The following is an 11,383-nucleotide window of genomic DNA, read 5'->3' as shown; positions in this document are numbered from 1 at the left end:
GAAGGGTCTAGGCCCGAAACGTCAGCCTCTCTGCTCCTATGATGCTGCTTGGCCTGCTGTGTTCATCCAGCCCTGCACCTTGTTGTCTCGGATTCTCCAGCATCTGCAGTTCCTACTATCTCTCATTGTATCTTAAGTTGCTTTTTGAGTTATGTTCTCATGACTCCTTGTTTCCTATGCAAAAATATTTTTGCTGTTACTTGGAACATTATTTTTTTCCAAATGTACTGCAAAAGTAATAATTATGATTTCAAAATCCTATTTTTTATCTCCTGTAGTAACAATGAAAACAGGAGCAGGAATAAGCCATGTCGCCCAGTGAGGCTGCTCCACAATTCAACATGATCATTCAACTCCATACCTTTGTCCCTGCTTTCTCCCTGTACCCTTTGCTCCTTTTGTCCCTCAGAACAATGTCCAACTCCTTGAAAACAGTCAATATTTTGACCTCAACCACTTCCTGTGGAACTCAATTCCACAGGCTCATTATTCTGGGTGAAGAAATCCCTCGTCAGCTCAGTCCTAAATGGCCTATTCCTTATCCTTGAACCATGAGCTCTGGTTCTGGACTCCGTAGTCATCAGGAACTACCTTCCTCTGTTTATCCTGCTTTCTGAAAGATGAAAATTGACTGGCCTGCTTCACAGTGATTATTTTCTTTGGTTCAGTGGAGTAGCTAGATGCATCAGTTGAGAAAATCCTTTGTTTTGCAGATCAACCAGACACCAAGAAAGTTGCTCAGAACGATCGTAAGTAGTGCTTTTCCAACTCTTCTGTTTTCGTCACTTCGCGGTAGATCTTTTCCCGTTTGTAATTTTTAAAAAAAGACTTGAATGATTGCTCCCTCTTCTGTTGTATAAACAAAATTTATGAAATGCACTTGCATGCATGTATCTCAAAATCACATTTACTGTTGACAAGATAGTTACAGTTTGTGGGATGCTGCTGTGCTACTGTTATTCCAAAACTGACAACACTTGTAGTCATAAAGGGTGCCACGTAAGGTGGCTTTTTTCTATGAACTAGGATGTCAATTACTAAATCATTAAAATATAAAAATGTAGGTAAATTTTGTTCAAGCTGGAAGGCAAAGTCAGGCTTGCAAAATGACTTTGGAATTAATTGCCTGAGCACGTTTCTTCCCATTCTGAAAATGGGAACTCAGGTCAGGTGACCTATCTGTGAAACAAATTTAAATTTTGAAAGAAAAAACAAGCCATTCCCAAGAGTGGAAAATTACCACTTATCTTTTCAGAAAGTTCATAATCACTTTTGCTAATATCAACTGTTACTTGCAGTTTTTTTAAAAAAAACAGAGTGATCAAATTCTCAAATTGCAATGGTCCGATTGACACTCGCTTAACACACTAGTTTGAAGACAGCAAGACCTCATGGAAATAGTGACTTTCAAATACTTCAATCATCTACTCACAGGAAAAAGGCTGTAATGAGAGTAAATAACCAACTGAGGATGGCTCAGAATTTGAAATTAATGAGCAAAGGAAACTCCGGTGATACTGGTTTTGGAAAACAAAGTTGACCTCAAGATTATATTGTATTTAAACCTTTTTTTTTAAATATTTCACGTTAGTATTAAAATGATTTTAAGGTTGATCTTGTTGAGTCATCCTCAGCTGCTTAGTTGTTTTCGTTATTTGGTGTGAGCAGGGGAATAGCACTGAGTTGTTGAAAGTTTGAAATCTATAAATATTGGTAATTAAATGACTATTTGGCAAGGTACTCATGAGCAAGTGTAGCATGTCTCTTGCTTTATTGGAAATTTGCCAAATAGAGGGGAATATGTAAGAAACTGAAGTGGCGCAACTGGTAGTGAAATGGTGTTCACACTTCACTTTAAGAATGAATAAATCCAATAAGATATTCAAGAGAAACCATGCAGAACAAGTGGTTACAGCTGTGGCATGTACTAAATGGAGTAATTAAGGTGAATAGGATAGATACAGTTGACGGGAAGTTTAACCAAAGAAGGCAGAAAGACTGGAACAATATGTCAACAACATTCGATTAGGTAAGGTGGGAAGAGGCTTGTGTGGAGCAGTTTGGTCGAATGACTTCTTTCTGTGGCAAATTCTATGCTGTGCGTTTGTTAAAATCTTTAAACATGATTTGTGACCTTTTTGTGCTGTACATTTTGTCACTTTTAATAAGCACCCATTGTTTACACAGCGATCAGTCATCAGATTATTGATTAATACTTTTTTATTTTTCTTTCAAGCATTTGGAGCACAGCTAGCTGCAATGCATCAACAGAGGTAGGGAAGACATTAACTTATTCAAGTAGTTGTTTGGTCATACAGATTGTGAATTGCTGATTTAAAAACAAATGTTGTCAAAGCTTTACATTTTGTGCTAATCAGAACAATGCATAAGAATGCCAATTTAAGTGGAAACCAACATTTATAGATGAACGGAGACTGCTGTTTGATTAGCTGATTGGTGTAGGCAGCACCATTGAGTATGGACTGTTAATGATCCATCCCCCTACTCTACCCCTGTAAGCCTGCATTTCCCATGGCTAATGCGCCTAACCTACACATCCCTGAACACTAAGGGTAATTGAGCATAGCCAGTGCACCTAACTTGCACATCTCTGGTCTGTGGGAGGAATCTGGAACACCTGGCGGAAACCCACTGGGGAGAGCGTGCAGACTTCACACAGACAGTCACCTGAGGCTGGAATTGAACCCGGGTCCCTGGTACTGTGAGGCAGCAGCGCTAACCACTGAGCCACGGTGCTGCCAGGTTCGTTCAAATTTTAAACCAGTCAAGTTGACCCTTGACATTTCCCTGACAAATGAACCAGCAAATGGCTGTCACTTATGTTGAATTGAAACAGGCACAGTGAGTGTGCATTTTTTTTTTGCCTGCAAAGAGCAGGGCCCCACATGTTAATATATGTAGTTTCCAGTGAATGCAAGTGCACATGCTGCAATCCCAATTGACAATCCTGATTTGCTTGTCGCTGTAATTCTTTGAATGCTTTAGATTATCCTGCAAATGTCTGATTGTAGAATGATGTCTAATGTTGGAAACTTGAGAGTTTTGCAAGAGTGGACTGGTTTGGGCATGGTCAGTACCTTATGGTGAACAGCTCAAGCTATTTGTTGTTTGATATGGCCTGCCACTGTTTGGAGCAAAGGACCTACGTACCTGCCATAACACTGCAACTGAAATTCCTGTACCACATCACTGATTTGTATGACAAGTAGAATACCTCGTTGGCTTGATGGCAGCATCCTATTTGTTGTGTGTGTCATTAGAATTGCTGCTGCTAATTTTCAGGGTAACCTGGGCATTGTTCAAAACATGGGTACAGCCTTAGATTTCTGAGGTTGCATATGTTCACTTGTTGGGGGCAGATCGAGACTGTGGTTCAGGCAGCATGTGAAAGTTACAGTGAACCTTTGTAAAACATCAGCTCTGTCTCAACTGGGGCATTGTGCACATTTCTAGGCACATTGGGAAAAATATGAAGTCTTGACAGAGAAGGTAAAGAAAATATTTAAGACAGTGGTTTCAGGCATGTGGGATTGCAGTTGTCTGGACAAATTGGGAGTTATTAGAGATGCTCTAATCTGAGAGATCTTAACAAAGTGGATAGGTGAATTCAGGTATTCGTAGAAAACTCAAAAGCAAGACAACGTTGATAATAGGTGATTAAGAGCCACAGGAGTGTGAGGAAGCCTTTGGTGCATCTGGAATTTTCCTCTGAGGGTATAGTGGAGGTAGAGAGAATGTAGGTATTCCAAAGAGCATTAGATAAGCACCTAAAGAGAGAAAGTTTGTAGGCTTATGAAAAAATGGCAGAGGAGTGGGATCAGCTGAGTTGGTCATGCAGAGTTGGTATGAGCATGAGAGACCCAAAAAAAACCTGTATGTAGAACCGTAGAACAGTAACATTGCAAGAGGCCCTAGCCAACAATGTTTTTAAAATGTGTACGTGCAGATTTGATTGATGTTTGACTAGCATTAGAAGTATGTAACTGGCGAACTTCATGTGACATTTGCATGGAGGGTGAAGACCAAGTATTTCTTCATGGGGTTAGAGATGAGGGGACCAGGGTGCATGTTTCACAACCCACTTTATGAGCTTGGGAAGATAATGGTTTGGTTGGCCCGTCACTGCGTCCCGAGGCTGATGTTCTAGAGATGTGGTTTCAAATCCCAGCAATGGCAGCTGATCAAATTGATGATGACCATGAAACTCATCGATGATTCAGTTATGTCCTTCAGGGAAGGACATGTGCCATCATTGCATGCTGTGACAAACATGGGACTCTAGCCCTGCTGCAGCCTGGTTGACTCTTAACTGTCCTCTGAAATGGTCCCCAAGCTGCTCAAGTCAAAGAATAGTTAGGGTTGGGCAAAAAAATGTACCATTGTTGCATCTCATGAAATAACATATTTCAAATATTAAACATGTGCGGAGCAAGTAATGCATTTGCCAAATTGAATGAATGTGGCTTTACTGTTCTGAAATACCAATGCATGTTCCTTTCAACTAAATTAAAGTGCAGTCTGTCCTCACTTCAACATAGCTTTGTTCCATTGTGAAACTATTTGAGGTGAATCAAAGGATTCCATGTGACCTTGTTAAAACTGGAATTAGGTTACTCTGAGTAGGTATTGAAGTAACTCATTTTATTTTAATTTGCCTGTCTTAATGACCAATGAACTGCTGCAGGCTTAGCTTTTTAAAAGTAATTCTCTATGGTATTGTACAGTTCTTTATCTGTGCAACTGAAGCTTTCCTTGCCTGAGGGCTTGCTTTCGTGAGAAAACTCTGTCATACTTGGCTGCTGGAGGTTAGGCACTGGAGGCAGTTTAAAATCTCATTGTAGGTTGGGCAAGAGTCATTTTAAAAGCTCATTGATAAAATGTTAGAAGAGCCATTATAAACTCCTGTATTCCACACTTGTGACTTAGTGCTGCAATCCCTTTTGAATATGAGCCAGAAACATCCAGCAATGGCCTATTGCCTCCACTGTATCTTCACCCAGCTCATCAAAGCAGTGGATGGTGCAAACGCACTAGTTGATTTGGGAAGGCACCAAAACAAGAAGATGCTGATCTTCAAAGCAACTCCTGCCCACATGTGGCTGAGAATGCAGATGATGCACTGGATCTGGCGACCACACAGGAATCTGCCAGCTGCAGCAGAAGCATGTCATTCTCGAGTTGTGGGGGACTGTTTTTTAAAAAAGACTAGTGATGGTTGTCTGATTTGTGTTTTTAATAATTATTTCTAATATTTTAATGTTTAAAAGTTTCTTATATTTAGTGATCTCTTATTTTATTTCAACAAGGATGTAGCAGCATTGCTTATGCATCTTAGTGTAACAGTTTTACATTGTTTTTCCAAGCAAAACTGTCCTCAGGAACTTAACACTAGTTTTAACATTGATTCCTGTTGGAAACAATGCTTCATTTAAAGTTTAAGTATTTAAACTTCATAAAAATATAAAAGAAGAGCCTATCTTCCAATACTTCCAGTTCTGAAGAACCAGCCTCAAAACATTAACTCCAGTTTTTCCTTCCGTAGATGCTGTGAGCAGTGCTGAGTTTCTCTAGCCTTGTTTCTGTGTTTGCTTCATTTTAAGTCTGTTCATTTTAAAATACAGATTTTCTGTAATGCAGCCATAACTTTAAGTATTAAGAAAGAACACCTATACTACAGCGTACTGTGGGACATTAACAGGAAAAAATTAAGCATTCTAAGTTTGAAATTCATTACATTTCTGAATGCCAACATGAAATGTCCTTAAATGTATAGATATAAAGAAGGTACAATGTACAGTAAAAATTGCACTTGGTTTGCATTAACTGATCTCCATCCAGTGGCAGAAGTTGGTCAATGCCTTAAACAGCCGAAGGCCCAGATTTTAGTGTAAGCTCAATGGAAATGGTAGAAAGGGACCAGCTGAAGAAGTCTCCAGTAGTGCCAATGGACAGTGTTACATAATTTCTGATCTTTGTTTTTAAACATAGGGCAATTGCCACAGAGGAATACAAAGTACCCGATGGTATGGTTGGATTCAGTAAGTAAACATCTCCATGGCTCTGTAACATTTTGTTTTTACATTTACATTTATGTGTACGCCAATGATGTTACTCTGACTCTTAACCACTTACTGCTTTTTTTCTTGCTATCAACATCCACTGTCCAACTTCAGTTACCTTTGGGCGATACTGAAGCCAACTTTGGCTTGTGCTACATACTCCATACCTTTTAGTGCAGGCTTTCATGAACCTCCCCACACACATTCTTCGGCTGTTTTTGCCTAAATATCCTCTATCATGACTCTCAACTTTATTCCCTGCAACAGCATCTGTGTCTGCTCGGATGCTGCTGAAGCTTTTGTTATCTCCACATTTGTGTTTTGATTCTTTTGTAACTAGCCCTTTGCCTTTCAGGGGGATCTGTCTTGAGTTCTCCTTGTGTCTTGTTTAAAGATTCCATTTGGTGACCACGCCTTCAGCTGGATAGATCCCAAGCCCTGAAAGTACTTTCTTAGACCTCCCAATCTCCACCTCTCTGTCTTCACATCAGTCAGCTCTAAGACTTCCTTTAAAAACTATCTCTCTGAAGTTTTTGTCACTTTCCTGACATTCACCTCGAGCTTCACTTTCATGTTTTTGACCACCCTCTGAAAAGCACACCGAGTTGGTGGCTGAACCTAATCAATCCCAAGCCTTGCGCCATCCTTTGTGACCTGCATATAGGAAAATTCACTGGGAATACTTGTTACAGCTCCCAGTGAAGCATTGGCACGAGTGGGATCAGCGATTTAATGCAGACAGTCAAACCTGTCTGGTTTGGGTTTTGTCTAAATACATTCAGTGTTAGACATGTAACTCCCTTTAACAGAATAATTAAGAAAAACTTGATTGTTTTCTATAAATTGACAGAAGATTTAAGCAATTGTGTAAGAAGAAACATTAGGACCAGGTGGATATACTTGTCAGAACAAAGGGGGAAGTTCTTTCACATCTCTGTTTTAAATGCATGCCCTCTTATTCTGTACCTGTTTCCCTTAGATTGAGATTTCCCCACTTGTGGAAACATCATTTCAACATCTACCCTCTCAAGCCCCCTCAGAATCTCATATGTTTCTATAAGACCACCCCATATTGGTCTAAACTCATGAGTCATACAGCATAGAAACAAGCTGTTTGGCCTGCCCATTATGCCCTGGCATTTTAAGTGTTCATCCAGATGCTTCTTAAATGCTGTGAGAATACCAGGCTGTGTGTTCCATATTTCAACCACATACTGGGTGAGAAAATGATGTCTCAGATCTCTAAACCACTTACTCCTCACCTTAAGCTTATGCCCTCTGGACTTAGGCACATCTGCCATGGGGAAGAAATTATCATAATCTACTCTGTCTATGCCTTTCAGTTTTGTAGACCTCCATCAGACCACGCCCTTGACCCCTTCCTCCAAAAAAAAGGTGTTTCTCCTCAAAACAGAGGTGTTTCATTCCAGGCAGCATCCTGGTGAATCTCCTTTACACCCTCTTCAGTGCAATCACATCCTTCTCGTAGTGCGATGACCAGAACTGTCCCATTTACTAGCTGAACAATATCAGACTGTAATCTGAGACCATTCTCCTCCCTATCAATAACACCACCAATATGTCATCTGCAAGCTTACTAATTATACCATTTACACTTGCATCAAGTCATTAATGTGATCCCTGTAGAGTACCGTTGGTCACAGGCTTCCAATTACAAATACAGCCCTCCACCATTACCTTTTGTGCCTTGTTCGTAAGCTAGTTTTGGACTTAGTTTGCAAATTTGCCTTGGATTCCATGGGCTCTTACATTTTGGAGCAGCCTTCCATGTGGGATCCTTTTAAAGGCCTCCCTGAAGTCCATATAAACCACATCAACTGCACTACCCTCAACAATATATTTGGTCACTTGTTCAAAAAACTCAATTAAATTAGTCAGATAGGAGTTCCCTCCAGAAATCTGCACTGACTATCCCTGATCAATCCCTGCCTTTGCAAGTGCTAATTAATTCGGTGCCTCTGAATTTTTTCAAATAACTTCCCTATCACTGATATCAGACTAACTGATTTGTAATTACCTGGCCTATCCCTGCTGCCCTTGAACAAAGGAACCACATTAGCTATCCTCCAGATTTCTGGCACTTCACCATGGCCAACAAAATCTGTAGTAACTCTTCCATGGGCCCAGCAATCTCTTCCCTTGCCGTCTTAAGCAGCCTGGGATACATCTCATCAGGCCCTGGGGATTTATGCACCTTTATGTCTGTTAAAACATCTAATCCCTCTTTATTGATCCTAACATGTTCTTAAATTAGTGAAATTATTCGTAGTTAAAGGCATAACCTGTATTGTCATTCATGACAAATTAACCCCTGAACCCCAGGAATCATCCTAGTGAACCTCTTCATTACAAGCATTAATATCAGTTTATCCTTTTTATTTAATATGGGACCAAAACTGCGTACCATGCTCCAGGTGCATTCTCACCAACACCCTGTACACACTTGTAAGAAATCTTTCTGTTTTTAAACTCCTAACTGTCTAGCAATAACAGCCAAAGTTCCATTTGCCCCATTAACCTTATGCTGTACCTGCATGCTAACATTTTGTGTCTCAGGTACAATGGAACCCTTGGAGTCTCTCTTTAAATAATAGTCTCCCTTTTGATTTTCCTGCCAAAGTGTATAACCTCATGTTTTGTTTCATTAAGCTCCATCACAAGAACACAAGAACTAGGAGCAGGGGTAGGCCGTCTGGCCCTTCGAGCCTGCTCCGCCATTCAATAAGATCACGGCTGATCCTTTCGTGGATTCAGATCCACTTACCCGCGTTCTCACCGTATCCCTTAATTCCTTTATTGTTCAAAAAAATTCTACATTTTTTTTAAAAGCGTTTACTGAAGTAGCGTCAACTACTTCACTGGGCAAGGAATTCCACAGATTAACAACCCTCTGGGTGAAGAAATTCCTTCTCAGTTCAGTTCTAAATCTGCTCCCTCTAATCTTGAGGCTATGCCCTCTTGTCCTAGCTTCACCTGCTAGTGGAAACATCCTCTCTACTTCTATCTTATCTATTCTCTTCATAATTTTATATGTTTCTATAAGATCCCCCCTCAATCTTCTGAATTCCAATGAATATAATTCCAATCTACTCAGTCTCTCCTCATAAGCCAACCCCCTCAACTCCGGAATCAACGTAGTGAACCTCCTTTGCACCCCCTCCAGTGCCAGTACATCCTTTCTCAAGTAAGCCATCAGCCATATTATGTGCACCCACTCCACTTATCCATATCTCCTTTGAGATTCCATATGTTTTCATCGCAATGTGCCCTCCCACTTGCTTTTGTCTTGTCAGAAAATTTGGATACATTACACTCGGCCCCTCCTCCAAGTCATTAATATCGATAGGTCTGATCATTGTGAAGCTGCACCTTTCCAACCTGAAAAAGACCCATTAATCCAGACTCCGTCTTCTGTTTTAACTAATCCTCAATTGAAAGATTATTCTTTCTGATGATGCAAAGAAGAGTAAACTGCTCTCCCATTGGCAAATGATGCATATTTAAGTGACTTGGATAATGCACTGCTGTGTGTCTAGATCTGAGACCTATGCTGAATTTCAGTGAGAAGATCAGTGCTTTTCATCCCAACCTCACGACCCTTGTGGTTCCTGGGGTTGTAATTATTTGCTCTTTCACTTGTTTCTCTCTTTCCCTACTCTGTTCACGCCCATTCTCTTTCCTGATTGTCTCCCTCTCTAGTCCCTGTGCTCATTAATTTGACCCCAGCATTGTAAGAGCTGGTGGTTGGAGGGGGTGATTCCAATAGCAGTCACTATTATCTACTACTTGATCTGTGGCATGCTTATTTGTTCCTGTAGTGTGCATAGAAGTGCAAAATAGGTAAATATGTCATCCCAGCGAATGGGTTTTTGAATTCAAACTGTGATGTCAAGTCGAGGTACCAGTAACGGGGAACATTCCCTTTGATGATCTCGTGATGATAATCGCTTGATCAAACTCAGTATTTTTAAATGGAGCTTCAGCAGGCTCTCAGGGCCCAGTCAGAATCATCAAAGTGACCCATTGCCACGCAGCCACCACTGTGGTCGCAGAGCTTGTGATCCCAAAATTTTCATCTGGTTAATGACTTAGTTTGGGAGTCTTTGCTTTTAGTAATGGTTTCAAAGAGGAGAATTGCTGGCTTATTTTTCATTGAACCATTTGCAAGCTTGTGAAAAATTGTACTGTTGTAACTTTGTATAAAACTGTTCACTCACATATTTGATAATTCTATATTTATTGCAGTAATTGGTCGAGGTGGGGAACAGATCTCACGCATACAACAAGAGTCTGGGTGCAAAGTACAGATCGCTCCTGGTAAGATACTTATGAAGGTTGAATTTTTGCTTTGTTTGGATTAATTGCACCTATTTTAGTGGAAGTGGGTCTGAAATAGGTGTGAAAAATATAAACGGAGACAGTAGTTCAGAATTATAGCTACGTGCTGTTAGTTTATTCCAAATGTACTAATTTTGGTTTAGTTAAATCAAGGTCTTGTTTTGCTCTCCCTTGATTGAAGGACAGTTATTATACTTAACTAAATTTGATGCCTTGGATTTATATGAAAGTCTAATTCATTTTTACCAAGCAAATGGACCATTCAGTTTAATAGGCGTGTTTTATTTAACTTCTGCATGACCAATATTGTACCTTGCATCATCTGACCTGATTGGCATATGGCTCTGTCCACTTACTCCCCCATGTACTTTACCTTCCTTTGTATACATCCAAGCTAATTCTGTTGGTCCTGTGTGTGTAGCAAGAGAATTACTGACGTCCCAAAGCGGTAAAAGGTGACGTTAATGGTTTTGTTCAGCAATGCAATTCCTGTCTGGCATCAAGAAGCCTCAGCAAAACTGGAGTCTGTAAGAATCAGGAATAGGAGTCATTTCAAGCACACATGAAGTTTATCTTGGTTGTTGGGACTCAGTCATGTCAGTCCTGCAACATGACTGGAGGAGCTCCTCAGGATAATGTCTGAAGTCCAACTGGCTTCACCTGTTTCATCATTGAATCCATACAGCATTTAGGATTAGTGTAGAGCTGGAGGAACACAGCAGGCCAGGCAGCAGCAGAGGAGCAGGAAAACTGACGTTTTGGGTCCGGACCGGAAATGTCAGCTTTCCTGCTCCTCTCGTGCTGCCTGGCCTGCTGTGTTCCTCCAGCTCCACACTATGTTCTCTCAGACTCCAGCATCGGCAGTTCTTACTATCTCAGCATTTAAGATTGACCCGATGAGAGGCAAATAACATTCATAGCAGGCAAGTGCCAGGTAATGGCAG

At 40.5% G+C, this 11,383-nt stretch overlaps 2 protein-coding genes across 7 annotated transcripts in view; one reads left to right on the top strand and one right to left on the bottom strand.

Annotated features, from left to right (window-relative positions):
* Positions 1 to 11,383, bottom strand: part of dnajb4 (DnaJ heat shock protein family (Hsp40) member B4) — an 84,636-nt gene that overhangs the window by 38,047 nt on the left and 35,206 nt on the right. The gene's annotated exons all lie outside the window — the stretch shown is intronic.
* fubp1 (far upstream element (FUSE) binding protein 1) overlaps positions 1 to 11,383 on the top strand; it is a 43,413-nt gene that overhangs the window by 8,717 nt on the left and 23,313 nt on the right. For all 6 annotated transcript variants that reach the window (XR_007263125.1, XM_048602414.1, XM_048602415.1 and 3 more), the window contains exons 3-6: positions 714 to 749; positions 2,237 to 2,273; positions 6,010 to 6,059; positions 10,347 to 10,418. Coding sequence is in view for 5 of the 6 variants with exons in the window: in XM_048602414.1 (XP_048458371.1) it covers positions 714 to 749; positions 2,237 to 2,273; positions 6,010 to 6,059; positions 10,347 to 10,418 (195 nt within the window). In the remaining variant the exon portion in view is untranslated. The remainder of the gene's footprint in view (positions 1 to 713; positions 750 to 2,236; positions 2,274 to 6,009; positions 6,060 to 10,346; positions 10,419 to 11,383) is intronic.

The sequence above is a fragment of the Rhincodon typus genome, chromosome 10, assembly GCF_021869965.1.
Source record: "Rhincodon typus isolate 14 chromosome 10, sRhiTyp1.1, whole genome shotgun sequence".
NCBI lineage: Eukaryota > Metazoa > Chordata > Chondrichthyes > Orectolobiformes > Rhincodontidae > Rhincodon > Rhincodon typus.
The sequence above is the reverse complement of the archived record's forward strand: the minus strand, read 5'-3'. Positions and strand labels throughout refer to the sequence as shown.